The 27,282-nt window shown below is 39.1% G+C and overlaps 1 protein-coding gene across 4 annotated transcripts in view; it reads right to left on the minus strand.

The window, feature by feature from the left end:
• Positions 1-382: 382 nt before the first annotated feature.
• The window catches only part of fgf13a (fibroblast growth factor 13a), a 98,939-nt gene continuing 72,039 nt past the window's right edge, over positions 383-27,282 (minus strand). For 3 of the 4 annotated variants that reach the window (XM_078260371.1, XM_078260374.1, XM_078260373.1), the window contains 4 exons: positions 21,628-21,738; positions 15,715-15,818; positions 6,122-6,320; positions 383-2,366 (listed from right to left, as the gene is read on the minus strand). In XM_078260371.1, the coding sequence (XP_078116497.1) occupies positions 2,230-2,366; positions 6,122-6,320; positions 15,715-15,818; positions 21,628-21,738 (551 nt within the window). In that variant the 3' untranslated portion in view covers positions 383-2,229. Of the gene's footprint in view, positions 2,367-6,121; positions 6,321-15,714; positions 15,819-21,627; positions 21,739-25,242; positions 25,448-27,282 lie in introns of those variants that run through there. The other variant, XM_078260372.1, reaches the window with a different exon arrangement.

Below are 27,282 nucleotides of genomic sequence, written 5' to 3' on the forward strand. Positions count from 1 at the left end.
AAACATGTTTATTTCTGCTATAAAGTTGGGCATTTTAACAATTGAAGTCTGGGGATTGACTTACTTTTGGAGCCAGCTTCAAGTGGCCATTCGAGGAACTGTAGTTTTTGGCACTTGCGTGTTGGCCCTTATTTTTCAGCCCCGGAGGTTGCTGCTTGTTAGCAACATTACTTAGCCAAGGCAGCACACATACAGACACAGGGTAAAGCCACAACAGTGGATGAATTTCCAAGTATCTAGTCTTCAGCCTTTCAAATCCAAAAGAGACATTGATTTATTAGAAAGGAGCCCTAAAAGCCTGTCCTCCTCTACATAGATAATGTTGAGTACATAAATAAGGCAATTAATAGGACAAAGAAGAAAGTCTGACACATTTTAAAAGTATATCTTAATATAAACATTTTATTCAGTGCATTTTTGTGTATACAACAAATAATAAACAACTGGAAGTTATCAGGCAGCCACAATGTCTGTCTGTAAATGTTGTTTTATCAGATTTAGCCTGGTAGTTTGGAACACATGATCCAACATGGGTTAATACATATAGCCTACATCATGCAGCTCTAGACCAGAATTTCCCTGCTTTCTCCCATGCAACAGATAGGTTCACCTAATACAAATCACCTCTGGAGGAAACCAAGAAAAGAAAGCCTCCCAGAAGCATGTACCAGAAAGAAGTTATGTAGCTGAAGGGAAGAGTACTTAGCCCACAAAAAGGGTCCTTTTTGTACATAATTGTGTTTGTACATGCCCTGTGCAAGAAAGGGAAGATGTTCATTTTTGTAGGGTTTTTTTCTTCTTTTTTTCCACTTTTACAAATATGACGCGACCTATAAAATGTTAAGCCACCTAAAAGTCCACAGTATTCTTTTTTTTTAAATATAGAAAATATTGTCACTACAATAAGTTACTCAAACACATAACAAGCATCCTGGAAAGGGGCTTGCACCATATTCCTATGGTGAACTGTATCAGTCAATAGAAGTTGACAAAAAAGGATGGCGGGGGAGTCGAAGTATGACACAAGCACAGAGGGAGGAAACGGATCACAAGGACAAGAGACAGAGACATTGTGACACAGTGGTAACAGAAGGGAATGGGAACACAGAATAGTCGTTTCATACCATCGAGTCATCGAGCATATCGGCAAAAAGCACAACACCAAGCACGCTGCCAACTATAAAGTGTCTAAAATCACTTCCTTTGTCCACTGTTCCTTTTTTCCACAACATCTTTGCTTTCTTTTATCAAAAATGTACAATGAAAAAAGAAATTCCAACTTTGCCGTTGTACTGACTTGGGTTTTAGCGGCTTAAAGGGACACTCTTTCGTTCTGTCTTTGGTTTGCTGGAACCCCTTTCAAAGATGAAACAGCAACACAAATATAAATACTGAACAATGGTGGACTGAAAGGGGAGAGAACAAGAGGTGACAAAAACAAAACCAGTTATCAAATAAAAAGCTCTCTGCTAATTCAGAAAATTAGCAAAAACCAAGGTGCAGCCATTTCTAAAAAGAAAAGAGAAACTGCAAGACAGCCACACTGCCCCTTTTATATTTCAGGTCAGCTGAACATAGGCTTCATTTTCCCATGCTAGAGAGCTCGGTCTCTGAGTGTGTGCACTAGGACGCAGGAGAGCTACCATCTGGCTGGCCACAGTCCCAGCAGCACTAGGCTGTACCACACCAGAGAGTTTATAGGCTTTGTATTCACAGAAGCATGGATAAGACAGAGATCAGGGCTTGTACTGTACCACTGCAGCCGTGTAGACCAGCATTATTACTGGCTCCCCTGAATGCCTACATGTCTAACTTCCTGTCCCTGTCTGACAGATGCACGAGTGCTTGGTGTCTAAATGACCAAAGAAAAGTTATTGTCCACAGGAAATAAAAAAAAAAAGATAAATATGGGCTAACTGGTATGCGATCATCACCAAAAGAAAGTGATCAAGGTAATAGATAAATCTCTAAACCAAAACAAAAATGTGTTTTTAAGTCCAGAATGGTTTATGTGGCAATATGTTTCTTACTATTGATGATTTTTTTGATGATGATTGACCAGGATGGTACCTAAATGTTTTTTTATTGATGGAATTATGGTGTTTGTGTGTGGTTTGTTGTCATAGCTAGTCCTGAACCGCTGATCGGTGAGAGAAGTCTGCTTGGAGTCACGCTCTGCTGGAGGTAAGGTTTCGTGGTTCGGCCCCAGGCCTGGGTTGGGCTGCCGGGCTACGTCGACTCATTCTGGCTCACGGCTTTGCCTCCATTGAGCACAGCCGAGGCACTCCGACTCTTTGTGGGTGTGCCGCTGCCAGAGCGGGAGAACTCTGTCAACTCATGGAGGGATGGCTCTCTGTACATTGCCACTGTGGAAACACAAAATAAGTGACAATCAGACAAACTGACATTTGTTATACATTAGACAAGCAACAACAGAAAAATAATAACTGTGATTTATAGTATATAGATAACAATAAAGTGAGACTGCACTCTCTTTTGTTTAGAATAGTTCCAGTTATGGTATAATATGAGATTGTACTTATAGTTCCCTGCAAACTGCTGAATCAAGAGATCACAGCAGACCAGGTCGGTGCTGAAGTAAAACATCTTATATTCACAGCATGGCATTATAAATTCAGGAGTTGCTAGTGCTTTAGCTTTGCTGTGTATGCATCATTGGCCCAATATGCATCTCAGCAGTCGCTTTTCAGAAGACATATCAGTAATCTGAGTCTTTGGTTTCAGAATGTTGTCAACATCCTTCTGCCTAGAATGCTATTTGATGTTCATTCCTAAGGGAGTTTGTGGCTGAGGCAGCAAACCCAGTCCTTCAGACACTTCACTTAGCCCAGCATTGTTTCTTACAGCAGCACTCCAAAGACCGTCATTATACACATCAATCAATAGCAGGGTTTCATTGGGAAACTGCTGATAATTGGTTCTAATCTTGTTAGCCACAGTACTGTATTATTATAAAGGTTGGTGACTGACCTCCGGATTATGGTATCGGCGCAACACCACTATTGCTATTAAATATTAATTCCCAATAGCAACCATCCATCTTGTCATGTTTTAGTGACAGATGCCACTTGAAAGACTACAGTACACTTTTTCAGATAAAGGCAGCTCTTTGTGTTATGCATCAAGAACTTCTGAAAGAACTGTAAGAGGATTTTCCTGTTCGGGTTTGAATGACGTGAGCTGAACTCGCTTCATCCAGATGAAGATAGAATGAGAGGCCATGGGCTCAGACTAACAGACTGAAACCAGAAGAGTAGTAAGTAATGGCTGGAGGAGATGTCATTGCCAATGCAGAGACATGTTTTTAATTGGTGCCCTGTAACACCACTGCCTCTAAATCTGTAGGAGCTGCTGGAACAAATTCCCCCTTATTTCTCTCTCTCATTTCCTTGCAAAGCTCTTTCCACACCACTGGCTACATCTGGAATTTAAATTATGTACAATATTTAGTAAATAATGTACATTACTGGATAATTTAAAGTTTATGCAAAAGAAGAATTGTTTACATCTTTGGGTATTACAACAAATGTAGTTATTTTCCTAATTTTGGATTTGTTGTTGGACCTCAAACATATTATATTTCTCCTTGTAGATATAGGCAGCAGAGGGCAGTGGTTTTTGTAATTGGTTAAATTTACTGTATCACCCAGCCTATATATATCCTTTTTGTCTCAGTATTTTTTTGCCAGCATAAAGCAAGGCAATCATTCTCTGGTTATTGCTCTTAAGTATGTTTGAGACCCCCTGAATGGCCCGTTAAATAGAAGTGAAAAGCTCCGTGATGTCAGAGAGCAGACATACAGTAGATTCTTAATAAGATGCTGGCTAGAGGAGCTCCACCAAAGACACAAACTGAAGGAATTATACACTCCCTTTATTTTATTTTATTTTATTTTTACTTAATTATCCTTTATTATACTTTCGTTTATAGTATAGTGGGGTTTGGTGTTGTACTGGAAAAGGTATTTGTAATATTTTATCCACCCCATTTACGTACATCCAGGGTGAAACACATTACAGTAGAAGCACCTTTCAATATACTGTACTCCATTACAGTTTTTCTCGTTTGCTAAACGACAGTGGGCACAACTGAAGCCACATGTGCAAAACTAAAACTCCAGTCTGCACAGCAGCAGTTCATGTGGACCAAACTAGTTTGTTTTTCATTGCTTGAACACATTTTTCAAAACTCATACACACTTATCCCATGACTTTAACCATAACGTGGACAACACTGTGGATTTACAGCACTTTGTTCAAATGCTAACACACTGCTGTCAAAACTGTTAACCACACATAGATTTCAGTCTGGTGCCTATCAAGCACTGTTGATTTGCAATTGCAATTTTAGCTGAAAGCCTAAGCAGGTATCTTGTTTTACACTAGTTAGTGAACATATACGGTATTTATATAGAGAAAGCTCAGAAAGCCTTTTTTTGTATACAAACACCAAAAAGAATAAAACAATTATACACTGTACCATTTGAGAGAAACAGGTAAAAGAGCAAAGATACCAATATGTCCAGGTAAGATGTCTGAGGTTACATACACAGCTATAAAAAAAACTGTTTTACTATAGTAAAACTGCGTTCTTACTGTTTTTCAGAAAGTAATGGAGGTGAAAGCAATGGAAACACCACATTCATTTGCATTTAGAGATGATGCAGACGTCCAATGTGATGAAGAAAACTTGCCGCATGATGCTGGAGAGAGGCAGGATTTGTCACACTATTCTTTGTTGTTGTGTTATGTACCTTTAGTTTTTTCCAGTAATTCCATAAATTACTAGAGACAAAATACGATATTGAAGCAAACTGCTGATTTTCATTCATTCTTGTTTACCTTATGTAAAAATTAGTATATTATATAAAATCTATATCTTTTTTTTAAAGAAACTATTGAGTAGTGTGAAGTCACTCAAACTGTTCAAACTGTAAAGATGAGAAAGTTTGTAATTTATGTATTGGTGTTTGACGCTAGTGTTCTGAGTGACAATCATGATGCACAGTAACATAAAGTAACAATGCAGCAACACATTTGAAGTAAGCAAAATATATACTGATATCAAAATAAAACTTGATCTTTTAAATTTTGCCGAAAACACGTAATCCTTGATCATATTATGATAATATACTGTATCTGGTACTTCATGAAACCAAAGGCTTTGACTGGGTTTACGACTTAATTATCTTTTCACCCAGTTACTCTAGAAGCCAGTAATAACTTGACAGTGCCAATAGTCATGTTAATGTGCACGTACACACACACGCACGCATGAAAATAGTGTAGCGAAACTATATAAAGAGCCATGTGTGACGGACCCAAATCAACAGAAACTGCCCTCTTTTCGTCATTGTTGGGCTTTATGCGCTACAAGCCTTTTATTCCTTACTGAGAAAAAAATGTGCTCTTCTTTTATCCCACTGAAGTGAAAACAGACTCTCTCTGTCTCCTCTCTGTTGACAGGTAAATCTGTGTCTTGTTTAAGATGAAAGGAAACTGTGCCCCCCTCACCCCACTCCACCCCCTCCTTTGTGACTTCACTGTACTAACAACAAAGTCCCGGGTGCTGCTATTCAGAGCATTAAAACATATTGTTCCTGCTGCTCCTGGTCGCAGCGTCCTTCTTCACTGTGTCTGCAGCGGAGTGTGACCAGCTAGAGGAAACTAGGCCTATGCTAGAAATTCAAAGGAGAATGCTAAATTGCAGAAGGTTATATAAAAAGACATTTAGTCTTTAGTAAAAAAACAAAGTCCACATGGACTGGAAGTATAAAGAAAGTGTGGATGTTCAATCAGAGAAAACCTAGTGGTTCTCAGGAAAGGTCTCTTATTATGAAAAATAACCCCTTTGCTAACTAGAAAAGTGACATTGCTGAATAATTCAGAAACTGTCTCAAAAGGATTAAGTTGTTACAGCAACTTTATCTCTGATACCAAGCATTGCACCTAAGCTGGCAGTATACTCAGAGCTGCTTGCTGGATGGTCGAATAGCTTCCGAACCCCCTTCATCCCACACTTTTCTGACATTGGATCAGTGGGGGGCTGTGTCCGACCATTTCTCTAACAGTGTGAAAATAATGGTCTAGGCAGGCTTACCTTTTAGAGGTTTGGGAAGGAAGTGGGCTGCTGGCTTGTTCTTCTTGACATGGTTCCCCTTCATGATTTCTCCTTCCTTGTTCAGACCGAGGTACCAGCCCCTGCCCGACTGCTGCTGCCGGTACATCATGGAGGAGTATGTCACATAATAGTTCTCGAACACCGACTCCTTGAATTTGCACTCTGGCGTAAAGTGTTCCTGAGGGAAAAAGGAGAAGCAGATACAGTGTATAGTAGTTGTTGGACAGTAATTCACAAGGTCCCAATAGCCTTTGACATCCTGGTATAAACAGAAACAGCTGAAATGCAATAGTTCACTGCTTGAGAGTGCAACTAAATAACAGTACATTGTGCTGCATCCTAAACTCGAAAAGAGGGAAGAAGCTATCTCAAGGCTTAGGCCCCTACTTTAAAAATGTTGTCTCTTGAGAATATTTTTTAAAACTATTCATTCCATTTACTGTTGTGAATAATGTAGCACTTCATATCATAAATAATGGTGATATGACAGATACAGAGGAGCATTAATAAAACATACAGGCAAGATGAAGAGTGTATTCTCATTGTGCTCTGAGCTGTTAATTATGTATGGGCAGTTCATTATCTTTCAGAGTATTGTCCGCTATATACAAGATTTTGTTGGACGCAATAAGTTAGTACTTCCATTGGCTTATTACATTACGTATTTAAGTACTAACTCTTTTAAACTACAAAAAATGATTGAAATGCTTTCACAAGGTGGCTTTAATATATTTACTGTATATGCAATCTGTGTGCACTTAGGTAGTGCTTGGAAGGTGTGTGTTTTCTCCACCTATCTTTTTGTTACCCTGGTACTTCCTTATCTCTTTAACTAATGGATTGGCTGTGGGGAGACTCCCTAGAGACATGGGATTTTCCTGTTCATACTCTGGACTCCATTACTCCCTGTTTCAGTTTGGTTTAGAATCCAGTGCCTATATACCATTTGGCCATTAATGCTACAACAGTGTGGCTGAGGTTTATTTCCTTTGGGGCAAGGATTTTTTGTGTGTGCTGAGGTCTAGGAGAGTGTGTTTGTCTAATTTGTAGAGCTGCTTGGGAAGTGAATGTACAAAACAGAGTCTAATCAGTTAGAAGACAATTCCCCCTGAGAGAGATTGAGGGACAATTTGTGCTTGTCAGCAGTGGATTGTTCTTGCCATGCTTTTAAATTTTGTTCTTTGTCCGCAAAGGAAAATACATAAAGTATATGCAAAAACCATAACACACAGTTAATTACACACCGTTGGAATAGCCAACAGGTCAAACTCACAATGGGTATTACAAAGTGAACTCTCTTAGAAAGAAAAGGAGGGATGCCTCTTTTAGACCGAAGCAGGTCTACCCAGGATCAGTCCTATCCCAGTTATAAAACACTTTGGTGTGTGTCAATGGTGAGAGTGATGATGTGTCCCTCAGGGCAAAAGACCCACTGTACGATCATAACAAACAACCTGTCACTATTAGACAGGGAGTCATCTATAACAGCCTCTCGTTTTTTTTTTTTATAACAGTTCTCTTCATGTGCAGCAGGTTCATGTCTGGTGATGCACTTTGCTCTGCTATTGAAGCTTTTGTATACAATGCAGTTAAAAACATACAAAAGCTTTGTAATGGAAATCAGTAAACTGTAATGGAGCGAAACATGTTCATTTGTTGAACTCGTTAAAAGAGCAACCTAGTTTACTATCATTTCGTATTGTGCCCATTTGAGACATAAAACCCAGCCCCATCTACAGTAACCGACAACCACACTCATTCATCACCCCCCCTCACTGATCTAGCAGACAGAAACAAGTCCAAACATAAGTCCTGGTTCTCAGTTAGTTCAGCTGCAACATCACAGGGGTACCAAATGGAAAAGACAACACTTATGCCATATTACGATATCCAAAATCTAAGATGATATAGTGTCATATCATGATATTGATATAATATTGATATATTGCCCAGCTCTATGCTAAGCCCACCAGGAGGGCTGCAGAACCGGCTGAAAGCTTACAGTGTTACAGTTCAGGAAGAAATTAGTCTTCAAACCATAAAGACAAAAAAGCCGAGAGACTAGTCAAGTAAAATGACAACATGCACTCTTTGTTTCACCTCTTTTTATGTAGACGATGGTTTACGTTCAGGGTTAGGGTAACGATAATGATCATATTTTTTCTTTCTGAGCTTCCTTACATACACACTTGAAAATACAAATGTTTCCCCCATGCCCCATACCAAACAGCAGTAATCACTAGTACAGTGACAAAAACATGGTCCCTAAATGGCTTCCCACAAAGTGATCAAAGCCAAGACAATCTCACCCAGATGCTCCAAAAAGAGTCCTTAACAAGGCAAGGTGGGCAAGCAAAGTGGTGCCTTACAGATAATAGTACTCAAACTACATTTTAAAAACTCACTATTCAGATAATACCATTTTGGGTCTGATTTGAGTTCAGGCAAGGGTTTTCCTTTACTTTGGCTGTCACATCCAGGAGCTCCTTATTGACCGATAAGTCTGCCTTCACTCCTCTTACAAAAATGCCGAGTTGTGCCGTGTCTGTGATGTCGGTGCTTTCATCAACAACTAATGAAAACGCCAGATAATCACTTGCTTCTTCATCCAGTTGAGTTGTCAGATCCCCCACTAGCTCACTAGCTCACCATATACCAAACTAGACTATACTCCTATGCAAACTGAGCATATTGTAGCAATATTACAGCAAACTGAGCAGATTGTAGCAATTTTGCATTCACAACAACTGAGTGGTAAAGGATTTGCTTGCTGCACATATTAGACTGCCATGGCTCTTCCCATAGGCAGAACACTGGTCTGTGTGTTCTTTAGTGGTAAGCTACTATAACAGTATTCTACATAGTGAAACATATTGAACACTACAGTGTAAGCAGGAACACGTAGCGTAAACCGTATTTTCATTCAGGGCTTGGAGATATGACGATATATATCATCAAAACGATATAAAAATGTCTATTGTATATATTCTATATCGTTTGTATCGCAATCTTGAAAAACCAGCAGTCTAACTGCGTTACAGCAATATTTGGATGGCGCTTTTCGTTCTTCACTCTCGAGCCAGGATTTCTGTTCTACCTCTAATAATGAGCTTATGTGGATTTGGCTGGTTACACTCGACCAGGAGAAGAATACAGGCACATTTAGAGCCAAGATGGAGGAGAGGCTGCTGCTGTATTGGAGTGGGTCTATGGACAATAGGCTCACTCAGACTGACACAAGGAGGTTCCAAAATGGCAGGGGATCCCCATTTCTATTCTAACAGGACTGTGATAGACAGAAACATTCAGATTCATTTGAATGGACTCCAGTAGCATCTCCTTCAGTCAGTAGCATATCTATTGTTCACTGAAACCAATCCCCTGGCAACAAAATCTCACATCACTTTAATCATGACTCCAGTGCCAGATGGAGCGAGGGGAAATCACTTTAGAAATAAAAAGCAGGACACTGCATAGAAATAATATCAGTCGTGTCATCTCCCTCCCCCCACATCTCTATGCTGGTTTGGCTAAATGGACTTTTAATGATCCTATTACACTACATGGGCTTTTCCTTGAAATATGCAACTATGTCAAGTCCTTGTCCAAATGATGTACAGCTGGCAACCTTACTTACACAATGTCCAGGCAAGCGTTTTTGTAAAAACTAAATTATTACTGCATTGTCTGAGTGTACTGTACATAATGCTGTTAGGAGCTGTGCCCTTATCACATAGAAGGTTAGGGTTAGCTGCCTGGAAGGCGCCGTTGGAGGCAAAAAACACCATTGAGCGTTCTTTGCCCTCGCCTAATTCTTCAGCTGTGAGAAAATGTGTTTATTGGTTGTGTTGCTGGGAGCTCTGTGATACATTTCTCCACATGTTATAGCAGTGGAATAGGAAAAGGTCCTTCCTTATTCATTCCTCTTTTCAAAAGCATCTGGGTGAGGGATGAGCAGTGCTTTCATTTAATTTAATTCACCCATGCTGTTGGATCTGCTTGGTAGATCAGAGGAAGAAAGTGAACAGGAGGACAGAGGATTGAAAACTTTAGGGTCTTCTATTCATGTTCTATACCAGCCTCATTTTTACCTAATACAATGCAATACAATGGTGACATCTAGTTTCCCTTCCTCCTGCCCATTATTTACACATCCATTGCTGCTATTCACATGCAGGGTGTTTTACATACATGTGTGTGAGGTTTTTTTTTCACCCTGATGATGGGCCAGTTATTCTAGAACTTGAATTTGAACCCTAACTCCACAAAAATACAATAACATGACATCAGGATATCTTTTTACAGCTTTAGATTGAACTTTGTTAGAAGCACGAAAGGTTTTTAAGGAATCCTTTGATCCTTTCTGCTCCATCATCCCTCCTCTCTTTTGAAAGTGTCTGTAGTTACACAGGCATGCAACATGCATCTCATTTCAGTGCAGTGTAGTTAATTTCAAACCTTAACATACATCTGCAGATGTAAAAATGTCTGTACATTTGTATTTGTTCTTGCATACAGACATTTCTTTTACACAAATTCATTTGCACTTGTCTTTCTAAATTAAGTGAATTTTCTTATAGGCAAAGGGCATATAATGGTCTTGTGTTTTACAGCGAGGGGGAAATCTTGGCCTAAGTTATGGCAGTGTTGCCTGAGCTCTTTATGATCCAATAACTGCGTATATGAAGGAGACATTTAAAGGCTGATGCAATTGTTGGGTGGAACCTACTGAAGGATGTTTCCCTGCCCATGAATGTAAAACACACAGACAAGCAGGCACAGGCACACACACACACACACCTCTCTATCATAAAATTTCACAATTTAGCAGTGATAAGGGTAACTGTGAAATGAATATTGCATTAGCAAGGCAGTCGTGTCAAGAAAACATGATCAATTATGATGCACTTTCAAACAGCGTTCTGTTGGCTTTAGGGGTGGATTAAAGCCCAATAGTGTTTTTACTGATCCATTCGGCAGCAGGAGAAATACTAGCATAATGGATCTGATCTCCTCTGTAAATATATTGGCTGGCTTTTCACAAGACAAGCCAAATCAATGCTATGCACTGCCCCATGTGTATTCAGCTGCCATATCATAACTAAGATGACACCAATTACGCCAATGGAATCAGGTGCTGTTCTAGTTTCTTTACAGACACTTCAATGCTTGTAAGACTCACAAACGCTAATGCTACGGCTGGGCAGTGAAGACAAATCTGCCTAAATCCGTCTTTTCAATGTCCCAGTCTTTTCAGTAGAGTGGGGTTGGATTAAAAGGCACCTTTTTCTTTAGCTAACGATAAAGTACACTCATTTGTTTGTGAATAAATTGGAGAGCTTTAAGCTAGTGGAAAAGACCAACCGCAAATAGACACACCCACGTTCAAGACACACACACACACACACACACACACACACACACACACACACACACACACACACACACACACACACACACACACACACACACACACACACACACTAGTTAATGACACAGTTCAATGGAGTGAAACCTTACAGCAGTGGTTATTTACCAAAGGGCATTGTACTTGCTAAATGGTTGATAAGGCATGGGTGTGTGCCAACTCCATATCTAACAAAGGTGTACTAACAAAGCAAAATACACAGAAGTCTTTGCTGTTTTTCTGTTTCTATTTTTATTCATGTTTATCCTACATAGGATTTTATTGTCATACTTAACCTCTGCATCCCTTATTCAAGGTTCCAGTGACTCTCCTGAAGCATTATTTGGAAGTTAGAATTTATACCTAAGCCTTGACTAAAGTCAGAGGAAAATACTTGAGTGAGAGTGCAGATGTAATGCTGATGTCACATTCATCTAGCAGCCTTTTCTTTTTACCTCCACCATAATAATCATTCTTTTGTCTTCTCCTGTGCATTATTCACATTACCTTACTTTTCATTTTAGATGTTTAGCTAGCACATAATGCATATCCAGAGTGTGTTTATAAATGAGTGAGAATGTCATAGGTATAATGTCTTATGCAGGAACTCTATTACAGGATGCATGACCATTGAAGGGATTTAACTGGCCCTGCGATTTAGGATAAAAAGAGCCTGTAAACCTCAATGCTGATCTGATAAATATCTCCACCCCAACAGCTCTGAACTCTATTTTACACACACTTGCACAGAGCAGTCTAGACGAGACTCAACTGGAGCCTCAGTGACTCACACTAATTCAAATATGACCCACCACGAAATTAATAACACCACTTCAAAGGCACCTCGTGAGATATGTGGACACCACTTAGCTCAGGATCTAAAAATATACCCATGCATCTAAAAACTTATCAAGAAAGCTCAAAGGCTTTTTTCACATTCAGGAGTAATATCCACTGCATTGCTACAGTACATATATGTGAGAGGGTATTGGGTTGGTAACTATGTTTTTGCAGATTATTTCTTTCTACATGTGTATACTAGAGGACACTGCTGCAGTTCTAATGAAAAACTTGCTCCACTAATTTTGCGAAGGTAGAGGAGCAAACGGTACAAGAGACGATAGTAAAGTAATACATACATTAATTGGTTCTTCCTCTCCCACACATTGATGTTGATGTATGAATATATTTTCACTGGTGCATTCTGCCTCACCCACACATGTGCACTCTTTTTCCCACTCCTCGTTTCTCTCTCTCTCTCTCTCTCTCTCTCTCTCTCTCTCTCTCTCTCTCTCATACATGCAGAACACATAGTTATGTACAGACAGATGCGCATACACCAGATGCATATGTAGACAACTCTAAACTCTAAAGACCTCTCAAATTAATGCTGTCATAGGAAATGCATAATGTTGTGCCAAACATACACACATAGATTTATAATTTAGTATGCATTAGAGTTTGTGTCAAAAATGTAAATTAATTATACATGTAAATCATATGAATCCTATTTATTATATTTATTAAACATGTATTCACGTTTCCATTCATGCATGCACTTATGTACTGTACACACAGATAATAATGGGAGGCATCCAGGTCCCAGCAGCAGCTTCATCCCCCAACCCAATACGTCATCTGTTGTCTCTCCACTGTGGATTGGGAATCTCCCTTCAATGCTGACCTGCTATTGGCTGGTTTAATGTGTGGCTTCAAGGCAGCACTTTACCAAAGCAGCAATCCCAGCAAGACCGGCATTATTAGGCAGTAAGCTTCACATTCAATTCAATTCCCTCTCTAATTTAGCTGAAACAGAAAGCACTACAACCCATCCCCCAACTGTGTTCTTCAAAGTTAACACACCTACAAGATGTACTGTATTTCATATGAGAGCTTGTATTTTAAAAAAGCATATATAATATACTGTACTGTATGCAGCCAGCAGTATATTTTTAGATTGTAGCTTTTATGCTCTTCACCATTTTTTAGAATGTTTTTAAGATGAACACATTTATACACAGAACAACACAAAATAGATTAAAAGTTGCAAATTCAGTGCTTGCAAGAAGAGTATAGTTTGGACTGGATACCTTTACACTACTTATTATCTATTTAAGGGAAAGCATATAAAAGACAAACAAAATATTATTCCAGGACAGAACCTCGGTGCACACCACAGCAAAACTGAATCTTATTAAGAAAATGATGCTCATCTAAGGTAGTTGTAAGCTGCTTGGCATCCACTTTTTGCCTAAAACATCAGCAATAAAATACAGTTTAGAAATAGGCCAATACTTCTACTGCTGCTAATCCATGCTTGTAGAGCCTTTGCCAGCAAGATTCGTCTTTATTAAATTAATCCTACAGCTTACCGCATATGCTTAATTACTGACAGCCAAGCTCATTTCATTAACATCACTCACTAGGAGCTGTGGACTGCTGTGGAGCATGTTAAATGCATTGCATGGATGTGTGTGTGTGTGGGAAGGGGTTGAAGGCCTATGTTTTAGTTCAATTATTCCTGTATATTCCCCTCAGGCATGCTTAGCTGGGGCAACCCCCATGCTAGATATGTTATCAAACAATTGCCAGTGCTCATTACAGTGAAATTATAGGCAGACCATACATTTGTAGTGATTCTGTTGTCACTCTTGGGTTTAAAAATACTATATTGAGTGAGGTTTTTTTTTTTCTAAACATAATGGTTAACTAGATTAGATAATTAATTAATGAAAATATAAAAAAATAATTTGGTAAGAACATTATTTCTATGGACAGCAGCTCAATTAATTGTATTTACTAAATGCTGAATGACAGGTAAAACAACACATGATTTAAACTGTCAAATAAAACCTGCCAGTGTTGTACTGTTGTAATTGCAAAACCGTGGGTCTTGAAATTTCTCACACATATGCAGCTCAATGTGCTCTACAAAAAAGCCTCTTGGACCATAGAGGTGCACAGTGATGGAATTTTTGGCTAATATGCAAATGTAAAAAACAGTAAAATGAATAGAACTTTGTCAATTTTGATCCTATCAACACCACAATTGGTATAGAGCTATATACGAGCAAGACTTTTGGTTTTGTTGTCTTTGCTGAGATCTAATGTTCATGTGTTTGTTACTTAGGGTGTTAGTCCTTTCAGCAGTATAATATATAGTTGCTTATTGGATTTCTTGAGAGCTTCCTCAAAGAGCATAGCCTCTTTCACCAAATCTTAATGCATAACCATCTACAAATCCTTGACGTTAGTATGACTGAACTAATGCTTAGTGCTTAGTGAGAGCTATCACATTAGCCTTGTTTATCAATGCATTTGTTTGAGTGAAAAATAAGAGAAGAGTGAAATCAGGGGAGAGAGAGAGGAGCCAGAAAGACGGTTTTCCTTCTTCCTTCATCACATTACTGTCTAACTGTTTAACAGATCATTTGTCAGGAGCAGCTGCAGAGTAAAAAGCTACAAGATCATTAGGTTTTCTTGCTGTTTCTTAGCTTGTTTCCATCAATCACCATTGTGTCTGCCTACTGAGACCTTTACCATACAGAACAGTCTTTACTAATTTGACTATAAGGATTTTCTTTAAATGGTGAACGTGTGTGTCTGCTCGCCCTCTGGGTGCACATCCAACCAGCCTGTCAGTCTTCTCAATGACACCTGCCACACAATGCAATGGTGGCATTTGGGAGGATGACGAACAGGAACATTATTTGGCCTGCACCTGAATTATTCATAACCTTGCACATTTAATCAAAGATTAAGAGCCAGCTGCCACCATTGGATTTGTCACTGCTCCGCCTGCTTACACTATTTTATTGACACTGAATTATATCAGAAAATGATGTTGCTCTATCATCAGACATGATGTTGTGTTTCAGAGGGCACGGTGATAGTGAGTTACCCATATCCGCAAAGAATATAAATAAAATCTGCCTAAATATAAACACTTTAAGCCAAATCACTGCTATTTAAAAAAAAATATATATTTTCTCTCTCGCATGTTTTTGTTGCATTCCTTCCAATCACTCATGTCACCATAGTAACTCAGATGTTGACCTAACATTCTCTCTGCATACAGCTAGACTCAAATGTTTAAGACCAGGACCCCATCCAATATACTCACATGCATGCAAACACTCACACATACATTAAGTTAGACACTTACTGATGTGTATAGGTAGCCCTCATTGTTCATAGCCAGATAGAGTTTGGTCTGCACCCCCTGGATAGCCACCACTCGCAGCCCCACTGGAATAAGGTTGAACATGGCTGGAAAGAGACGGACAACAGAAAAATGATGATAAAACAAAGCATGTACTTTCATCTCCATTAATACACTTATTAGAATAGAAAATAAGTCAGTGAATAATATATACATATATATATATATATATGTATATATATATATATATATATATATATATGTATATATATATATATATATATATATATATATATATATATATATATATATATTGCAGCTACATTTAAATCCTCATGATTCTATTATATATTTGAGATAAATAGCACATAGTACATTTACAGTATTTAGTACTTAGCCAGAAACAGTTAAACTTGACATAGGCAAAATGTCCCACTGTCACAACACAAGCCCGAAAGTGGACAAATGTTACTGAGAGAAATCCAAATTTTAGAGCAAGCCCAAAGCGTAGTGTGAGTGAGGTATGCCTGGTAGCATTCACCATTAAGAGGTTAAAATAATTGTTATTAGTGTTGCGTATTAGTAGTGTTATTAGAGTATCTCTGCCTGGATGGAAAAGTGAGTAGTCAAAACCAAACCACAAATAGAGGTACGACATAAGCTCGGGGACTCAGTCACTCTCTCCCAAGGGTGTTTTTAAAAGCAAACAAAATTAGAAACAAGAGACGGAAACAGAGAAATTATTGAAATGACAGAGCAGCTACACAATGTTGTGTATTCGCACACATGAACTAAAATCATAGGCTGTGTAAAGTTAAGCCTAGGTATTGCAAACACAATATGTACAATTCTCTGAGCTGGAAAGAAATCAAATATGAAAACAAACCAAATATAAATCTATGACAGCTGTTATCTGACAATGCAGCTCTCTCATCATGCCATTTACCAGCGGTCGCTATGGGCCAGTTGCGATGCAGCATATATGAGTGCGATAAGAGAGACCCAGCGGCAGCCCAGCTGGTCAATGAGGTACACCTCTACCTAATTAATGTCAAGCCTGTACTGTATACAAGTGTGTATGCCTGTGTTTCATAAGATGCTGGCAGGGAACCCACGGGCTGAATAGAGGGAAGCACATGTACATCCACCTAAAAGTCTGTAGTCGTGCTTCTATCCCAAAAATTGAAACTTCTCGCCTTTTGTTTTGACTATTGTTGGACATACTGCCAAACAGTGATGCCGTATATGATGTTTGTTGATGCCAAATACAGCAAATAATAAGCCACAGGAGAATCACAACATTCATTTCAAGTGTTAAGAACCCTAACCTTATCCATTGTCATATTAGGATAGGGACTTTTGAGTTCAGACACATGTGAGAGGAGAAATTAAACTTCATTCTCACATCAGTTAAGATGTGGGTCAGAGTGCCCTTACTATAGGTCCTCTTGTCAACCACTTAGTAGATCCCTATCTGCAGACTCCTTTGAGCGAATTGCACTATAGAGACTTTTTGATGGGCTATTTCATCTGCCTTTATCGCTTTACCACTGCTCTCCGGGCTTTCACTGTAAACAACAGCCACAGGAATACATAATGTATTTATTCTGTAAACAGGCACTGCCAGCATATGTCTGGTTCAGTGGAAAGGCATTTAAGTCCCAGAACCACTCGCGTTGTGGTTCTCTGTCTTCCCTTTCTCTCTGTTTCTCCCTCTCTATCTCTCTATCTCTGTCTTTATCATTTTTTGTTTCTTCAAATGCCATGTTCTCAACCTACACTCTTGTCTGTTCTCATGTCCCCAATGACATATTTGAAATGATTTAACGGTCAGAGTATATCAACAATAACAACAAAAGAATGTCAGGCTTTTGGACAGATAAAGATCCCATGAGTCTATTAGCCAGCAGTACACATTGAATGGTGACTTAGCTGATCCGAAGCTATATTTCATAAACATATAAAGCTTTAGTCTAGCCTGTAGTATATCACTCAATAGCATTTATTTCATGTATTTTTACATAATCAGAACAGAATAATCCATTGCTCCTTAAACTGACTCCTCCAAACTGATACTGATGCTGTTTTCTGCATGGTGAAGGGTCCTCCGTGCATCTTAAATTCTCAATTATATTATCAGGTACAGCATGGTCGAGTTACTTTGTTAACTAACTTCAGCTCACAGTTAAATTGACCCACTTTTCAATTACATAGTGGCTGTCCTGTAACGGTACATCAATCAAAAGATGGCTCCCTAAAGACCTAAAGACATACCGCTCTCTATGGTTTATCTGTGTTTGTTTTTTTTTGGTGACGTCTGCTTTGATTATACTGCCAGTAAATGTATTGTAACAGATAGGACCTACTATTTACAACCTTTATATATGCAGTGTTTTAGGCACACTTTACAGTAATTTTGTGCATTTATTAAGCTGACAAACCAATGATAGATCTGCTTGCCAAATTTGTATTTACAGACTCTGTCAACCAAAGACAGAGAAACTATGACTATAAATATTGCAATTATGGGTTAAAATTTGAGCTGCACTGGGACTTTGTAAATAAAGACGTAAAGACACTTTGAACAGCACATCTCTCAACCCTAACATAAACTATACAGTAATTAGTAGTAGATGCACATAATTACTTAACTAGTTACTACAATAAATCACTTCCAGCATTTTCTAAACAAATAATTAGAAAGAGTGGACGAGCATGCAATACTTTTATTTAGGTAGTTCATTTTAATAGTTGATTCATTTTAACAAATGCCCTCACCAACTTTTTTGGAGCATTCTTCAATACTACGGTGCAGAGGCTTAACTATTTCTTTACATAAATTCATGGTTACAGGTTACAGATCAGCAAAGTTTCTCCACAACCATTGTTCACAGTGATCCATCTTGGCTTTGGAACTAGAGGCGATGTTAGTAGTGAGGAGAGATTTCTTATTAAAACACTACCTATGTCACAATTTGCAGACTTATTCGGGCATAAATTTAACACATTTGCATCTGTGTAAATGCATATTGTATCCTTTGTTCATGTATGTAGTATAGTTTTAGATTTGATGATCGATTTCTTCCTCTCCTGAAACATCTTCCTACCGCAGTTCTTCTCTTCTATAATTGCACTGTTCTCACTTTGCGTCACTCACTAAGTTTTCTCCTTTGGAACTTCCACCACGTCACACACGTACACATCTGCAGTCCACTTCATTTCAGAAGGATTACCAGTCGGTGTAGGCCTACTGATGGAGACTTTCAAGAGGGGAAACTCAATTACTTCCTGGCTCTTAGAATCACCGGAGCACACTGAAGAGGATGACAGGGCCACCACCCACTCACAGACCTTTCATGCAGGGAGGCACATAGAAGAAGGGTGTGGAGGCCTGAGGGACAGTTTTCACGATTGCTTGCAGGCTGTCTCAGTGCTTAGTTCCACCCATTAACAGCCTAGGAGTCATTACCAATTCAGTTACAATTAACCTGACTGTTTGCAGCAATCACTAGTCACATTTTAAACATTTATCCTATCTGTTGCTCGTTCTGGGAGCAGCATGCCTGCAATTTAAGCAGCCTAAATATGAAAGCAACGACAGCTAAGAAGTAAGCTGTTGTGACAACATTACACAGAAGTTCTGTGATCTGTTTACCTGCCGTGGCTCTTTGGTTAAAATACATTGGGTTACTTAAAGAAAAATGTAAGGCAGCAAAAACTTGATTTAATTGCATAAGTGGGCATGGTGCTGTTGCATGAAGGATGGCAATGTTTTTTGACTATTCCATGCTCAGGAAGCTCAAAAGGGAAATTAGTGGTTCAGTAGTGAGAAACATGACAACTAGTCTAACCAAAAACACAAAATATGTTCACTGTGAGGGAAAGGACATTAAAGATATAGAAAATTGAATAACAGGAGTCAAGCTTGTCAACTTGAACAAAAAAATGTCAATGGCATTTAAATTGGCACTTATCTAATGTAAAATACACATCAGAGTACTTATACATATATGTTTTGCCTAATTTTGTGAACCACAGCTTCTTAAATCTTGCTGATAATAAATTGGAAAATTTAACATTTTAGTAATCTTTAATATCTGAATTTTATTTTCTATTTACAAAAGATGAGGGTTGAAAGCATAATAAGTAGGACAAGTCTGAGAATGGACTGCATCTTGAACACTGAAACCATACCCTTCATCTTTCGAAGAAAAGGATTTAGAGTTGCCCTATGTCTTTTTTCCTCTTGATACCCAGTGGGTTTGCTCAGTTGTGATGCAACACAAGGCAGTGGTTTAAACCAGGCTATATGAGACTTGGATGTGGTATTTCTGAGTTTGGTTGTCACAGAAATATCAAACTTCTTTATTACCACAGCCAAATGGCCAAATCTGTCTTCTCAGCAAGCTACTGTAGCAAAGATAAAATCCTTGGTGTGTGTGTGTGTGTGTGTGTGTGTGTGTGTGTGTGTGTGTGTGTGTGTGTGTGTGTGTGTGTGTGTGTGTGTGTGTGTGCGCATTTGAGGAGGTCCTCTCCCACCATCGCAAGACACCAGTAGCTCCAAGAGGACTGCGCTCTCCGTCACCATGGAGACAAGCGCACCCAGTGCCTAACAACGCTATTTTTGGAGCAGTGCAAAGAGCTTCACTCTTTTTCCTTTTCCTATTCAGCAGCGCTCTTTAATTTTCTCTTCAAAAACTATTTTGGTGCCAATGCGGGCCAGTTGTTATGTAAGTCAACAGAAAAGTGAGTCCATGCAGACATGATGGGTGGGGTGGTTGGTGTGTGAAGAGAAGTATAACATTGTGTGTGTGTATAGGATGCTGTTACTTCATTACCGTGGTTTCTCCTTGCATATCCTGCTCTGTGTAGTATTAAGTAGTAGTAGTAGTAGTAGTAGTAGTAGTAGTAGTAGTATTTTTATCACATATATTCCAAGGTGTTGTTCTGCTAAGACAACATCCCACTTGCACAGAGCTGTTATTTATATGTAAGAGACACATGCCATTTCCATCAGGGGAGTAATTGAATACAGAGGTACTAATTCAGAGGTTTCAGAAGTGTTTACATCCGCTTAGTGTCTGGATTATACAGTAAGTATTACATCAAAGCTGTTTCAGTGTGCCATGCAGATCTTTTTCTCAACAATATTGTGTTTTTATGAGGGGCAAAGTGTATTTCACATAGGTCACTAACCACGTTACTGTTCTAATCTTTAAATGCATGTAATGTTCATTGCACTGTCTAATTATAAGATGGTCTATTTCTGCTGTATTGTTACCAGACAAGTGACTGTGCTGCTTTCATTGATCTTCTCTTTAATCTGTCTATTGGAAAACAAAGAGCTGGTGGGTGTAATGGCGATGATAGGGATGCTTCAAAACAAAACACAAAACTGGCTCTCACAACAGAGGCAGTGTAGGAGAGTAAAAAGCCAATCATCAGTGTTAAGGTTAACGTAGGATCACTGATTAGATGAAATTAACCACTACTAAGTACTGCAGCACATAAATGCATTGGCAAAGAAGAAGTTCATGTTTTTCTCTGTACTATGAACTAATACTGTTTATCTGCAGGAGTGAAAAAGAACTAGCACAATTTTGAACAGTTTGAATACTGTTCAAAACTAACATTTCAGCAACAGCAATTCAGATTGAAAATTCAGCTTTTGTAATGAAACCTAAGTAAGGCAAAGCTACACTGTCTCTCTTAATTCATTTAAGGGGCATTCATTTAATGTTCAAGTTGCCATAATGTTGATACTCCGTAAAATGGTACAGTATAGCAAATGCAGTTCTGTCTGTAGTACATGGGATTGACAGTAGCAAAGTGAAAGGGTCCCCCTGACCAACAGTACAGTATGGCAATGGATGTATAATAAACATTAGGGGAACACAATCTTAGAGTGAATCTTACTGTAACCATTGTCCTCCTCCTTCGTTCCATCAATGGTTCCATCTGCCTGCAGCTGCAGGTGGAAACCTTGTCGACTGTACAGCTTCGTCACAATCCCCTTCAGCTGGGGCTCTGTGGAAGCAGAGGGGACAGAAAGACAGGAAGACACAAGAATGAAACCACATACTGAAAAGCATTAATCTAGCAATGAGATGCCACCCGTAGCCTTCTAAAGGGACATTTTGAAGCTTGCTTTTCAGTTTACTGCTCAATGCCATTTTGGAAACGACTGGAGCCACAAAATCCCGTTTAGTTAAAGGGTAGGGAGGCTGGGTGGAGCTGAGGTGGGACAAAAAAGAGACAAAACAATTACGACGGCTGACTGTAATAGGCTGATACATCTGTCAACCAAGCGAATGTGATCGCCACCAAAAACATGTCAAAAAAAGCTGATTTAACTATTAAGATATGACCTTCTTGTGGAAAAGATAGTTGGGAATCCTGTGTTGTTTGATAGTTTTGGAGCCAGAATGTGGTATCCGTTAGAAGAGCTGCAATTCAAGATACTTTCACATTGGCTTGACCACTTAGTGGTGGTTGCCACTTTATGAAACTAGAGGACTAATATACGCTCTGAGCTTGCTGATAGGCTATCCTATATGCAAATTCCCCTGTACAATCCTGTAGCCACTTTACAAGGGTCATTTCACTTTTATTATCCAGGGGGTATATAAACAAAATAGCAAGATGTCTGATGAATTGAAACAATATAAGTAACATTTATCTTATTGTTGTGTTGTTGTGCTGTTGCTGTGCTGTTAGATCAGACACAGACATTTATGTTAATACTATGTAATGGCAAAATGGTAAGAACTACAGTTTGATCAATGTTGCTATGTCCACAATCCATGATTCTATCTTTCCTTTACAGCGGAACAGAGGTGACAAAAAAGGCAGCCCCTAGAGAAATAAGACCACAGATGGACAAATATAAAATTTTAGAAATGGCTTTGGGGGGGTGTTTTGGCTCAGTGATCTAAGATGGCTGAGGACATTTCTTGTACGTCACCCCCTCTTTCTCTCTCCATGCTTTCCGTCCAATAGATGTAACATTTCTTTTTAAAAAGACTGCCTAGGTTTCCAGAAAATCATACTGTAATATTGTGTTTGGCATATGTGCATCTAAACAAAACATTCTGACAAACTAAAATCCAGTCTGGCTCAACAGATTTGCATTGCTGGGATAAAGCCTGTCTCTCACATCCCGGATGTCCCTCCACATTCGCTATCTCTGCTAACTATTTTGCAAGGGCACCTTTGCTGTTTCCGGGGCTTAGCTCCACCCAGGACAGTTGTGATTGGTTTAAAGACATCCAAACAAGCCAGAGTATTTTTCCCCTATCCCAGAATAGATAAGCAGTGTAGCCAGACCATACTGCAGCGCTGACACAGTGCTGTGGAGATACAATGCAAGACTACACAAAACCTAGTACATACTAGAATTTGAGTACGTTGCATTTAAAATTAAAGTACATTGAAATGTACGTGCAAATGTATTACTTGTGATAAATATAGTGCTCAACATTTCAACGTATTTTTGACATAATGAAGACGGAGCTAGATTTTTAAAAATATATGTTACTATAGGAGACTTAAAACAAGGACAAAATAGAATAGTTTTACTAATCAAAAGAGCAAAAGCCACACTGTGTATCTATCAACCCCAAGACAATAGTTTGACGTGGCAGATAATTTACTTTTGAAGTGGCTGGGCAGTCGGTCTGTGTTGCATCAGTATAATGTCTGATAAGAGCTAAGTGCTCTCCATTCCCTGGTTACTGTCCCTGGTGGAGTGTCCTTTACTGTGGTTTACCACACCTTTCATCTATCCTTTCATCTCACTTGCCTTTCAATACTGCCATTTCTGGCCTTACAAAGGTTACAAAACAAAAAAGAAAGGTCCAAGGCAAAAAGTTAAAAAAGCCTTTGGATGGCTATTTCATGTTGAAATTACTAGTACATGTTAAAATAGAGCTGAGGAACAACTAACGCGTAGCGGCACAAACAAACAGCATGTTTGTGCGTGAAATACTGTAGCCATGAAATATAGGCTTTTTAACTTTTTGCCAAAAGAGTGCCTTGGACCGTTCTTCTTTTTTTCAACTTTTGTCTTCCCTTCCATAGAGCACCTTCATTACTTGTTTGAACTTCCGAGCACTCCAAACCTTTTCTCTCCTTAACTAACTAAGGTTATGTTTGCTGCAGAGAAGGGTTATTCAGTGTGAACTCCGGAAATATAGTAATGATTCTGTTGTAAAATGTTGCACTTTTCATTATCAAATTATGACACCTAACTGTAGCCTGAACATATGCATCAGATCTATATTGGATGGTTTTCACACATCGACATACATTGAGAAATGTACATATGTCAGCATTTACTGACATGTGCACACTGCATTACCAGACAATGCACCAAACTACATACACGGTCCACACTGTTTTTTCCGAAAGATGCCAGTTCTTGTGTTTGGTGTAAGTCACAGACAACGCCTTCTTCTTGGCGCTCATTGCTTCCTCCTTAGAAATGGAAATTGGAAGTGAAAGGGGTGCAACATCTGTACGATATTTATGCTGTTTAACATGCACCATAACCTCCAGGTGCATCACATACAGTTACAAAACAGCTTGGAAATGAATCATGTGGATGAGATTGAATAAAGTTTGGGAGAAAACACAGAGCTGAATCTTTGTCGTCATCATTTCCACACACACAAATAATCTGTCAGAACTAAGAAAAGGTGAGCTTTTGGCCGGAGTAAGATGTGATCAGATCAGGTATGCAGCCGTGGTCACTTATGCACAAAGAGAGCGGGTGCTTTAGGCTACAGACACACTTCTGTCACTGCAATAAGAGTGCTTTAAGAGCCACATGTCCTTATTATATTTATAATAAGTGTATATTTATAAAAGCTAAGTTATGACAATCAGGTCCCACTTATTTTGTCTTATCTGGCAAGTATTTTTTCAATTGGATACATATCAATGACAAAGAACTTGGCCAACAGTATATAGAAAAATATAACTTTTGAGCTAATTATGATGTCTGCTTACAGACACCTGCTTAATTAAATCTAAGTAAACATGTGTCTCTCTTATATTTAAATTATTACCCAAAGGTAGCATATATTTATAGTATTAGTCCATTTTGGAAACTGATAATACAGATTTCTTTATTAATTACATGTGATGAAGTTATTATCCAATTTACATAATCTGAACAGTGAACAATGACCCATAAGTGACAGTGAAGTGATTTCCAAAATCGACTTAATAAGCACTTATGCATATCTTCTCCAGTGTTGCCTGAATAAATGAAGGATGAAGGATCAGTTTAATATATCCCTCGGCAGTCTGAGATGCCAAAGGTGAGTTCTCTGTGGACAAACTTCATAAGGGAGCCCCGTCATTCTCCCACCAACTTTGGCAGAGTCATTAATTTTTTAGAAATTTGCATAGCAATAGACCAGTACTCGGTATGTTCTATGTTGTTTGAATGATTTTTGAAATATAATGGCATCCTACAATAGATAAAGTGTCCTGAGGATAATAGCCTGACAAAATTGCACAACAGACCTGGTCGTCTTCTTCGCCTCTTCTTTGAGCCAAAGAGTTTGACCCGGGAGAAAACGTTCAGTCGACTGGGTTTTTCACAGCTTCCTTTGGCTTTACTGGGGCTGCTAACGCAGCGGCAGGCATTAGACTTCTCCCGCTCCCTCGCCTGCCTTTTCTGCCTTATGAGGGAGCTGGCAATCGCTGCAGCCATGGCCAGTTTGGCTGCGTTTTGTAAAAAAAACTTCCGAAGAAGCGTAAAAAGAATCACCCAGAAAACTGGATTCCGAAGTTAAACGTCCAGGCGTACTGGTAACAAACTGAGGCAACTACAACGATTCGTTAAATAACAAAGAATTTGCCAAGTGGACTATGAAGAATAGACAATAAAATAGTCCCAGTAGTGCAGTAAAGCCAGTTAGATAATGTCCGAGTGAATACTTTTCTCGTGAATGTGGGCGTTATTCAGGAATTGTCCGTCGTATCTCCGAGAAAAAAGTGAAACTTAAATAATAAACCCACACGTTCCACCGTGAAGCTGTACAAAGACCTTCACCAAAGCACGTTGCATGTTCCTCCAACTCCATCATTTTCTCTGCATCACAACAAATACGCACAAACCCAGTCTCGTAAGCGGTTTTGCATCATCCCACTAAACTACATGGCCGCACATATGGTATGCGGGTAGGCAAATAGTCGTGAATGAACCTCAATGCGACGCCAAAGGATGGAAACACCTGTTTGCAGACACCGGGGAGTGTTTGCAGTGCTCTTTATCTGGTTTCTTTAATCCCTCAGTGAAGCTGTCAGGGACTTACACAGCGTTTTAGAAAGGTAAACGCAGAGGCTGGGAACAAATCACTAAATATATTCCATTTGTTTTTCTCTCTTTTGTTGAAGCGAGGTAAAGCAAGACAACAGCAGGCGCATCATTCTGGATGCAGTATCCGAGCACAGCGCAAAGCAAAGACTCTGTGCTGCTCAGAGCATCACACCGACAACTTGGAGAATGAGCAGTGGGGAGGAGGGAGACGACAGCAAGTTTAACTAGTGAGACACAAACCCAGTCAATATGCACAGTTAAGAAAATCTCCATATATGCCGTCATATGGGATAATTCATGTTACATATCAAGAAAAAGGGGCGTATGGCGTGGAGGCTGGGAGTTGGCAAAGAGGAGAAAAACAAGAGAGTGAGAGGAGGGACTACCACAGATTTTCGATTTTTTTATTAGATACAAAGTCACAGAAAAAAATAACTACTGATACAGCTGGGTCGCTTAGGCGGCGACGAATTTCAACAAATAAATCCCATGTTTCTAACTTGTGTGATGGCGAGCGTCCAACCTTTTTATTTGTATTTTTTTATTCCACCTTTATTTAAGTCATTAAGAGCATGTTCTTATTCGCAATGGCGGCCTGACAAGTGACAAAGCCACTTAGGGGAAGGGAAGGAGGGCTAGGAAACAATATACATTAGACATACAGCCTGGACTACGAGCCGTAAAAAGATAAACTATAATATTTAAAAATGTGATTTCCAGCTTTAGCGTGCAGATATCTGCGAGGGATAAAACAGCAGGTAGCCATCATCAGACATCGGCAGTGTTGTTAATGCAAGAAGAATATAGTGGAACAAGCAGTAATAGGATGGGATGAAATAACAGAAACAGCCTTAAATCGGTGGATTATACGGCATCACAAATTCCCATATAATTACACTATACAGAATCTGAATACCCATGGCACTCCACCTTTAAAGCGTCTATCCTCATATTGTCTTCCAATTGGTTACCAGTGGTAAATTATGAATTTAGATCATAAAAATGCCATCTGAAAACAGTGCTACATTATGTGTGTCCTGACACTGATGTCTCTGACATTTCCACCCCTGACTGCCGGCCTCAACTCTCGCTTGCTTCCCCTCAGTCCTGGATTGACAGCCTAACCAGTGGTGCCATCTGCAGTCCTCAACCAAAACTGTCGTAGACGTTGTGTTTTCTTTCCTCTGATTAATAATAGGTGCCAGTAACACAACTCAAGATTTTGTATTTCACGTCGCTTA

The sequence above is a fragment of the Sander vitreus genome, chromosome 10 (assembly GCF_031162955.1).
Source record: "Sander vitreus isolate 19-12246 chromosome 10, sanVit1, whole genome shotgun sequence".
NCBI classification, from domain to species: Eukaryota; Metazoa; Chordata; class Actinopteri; order Perciformes; family Percidae; genus Sander; species Sander vitreus.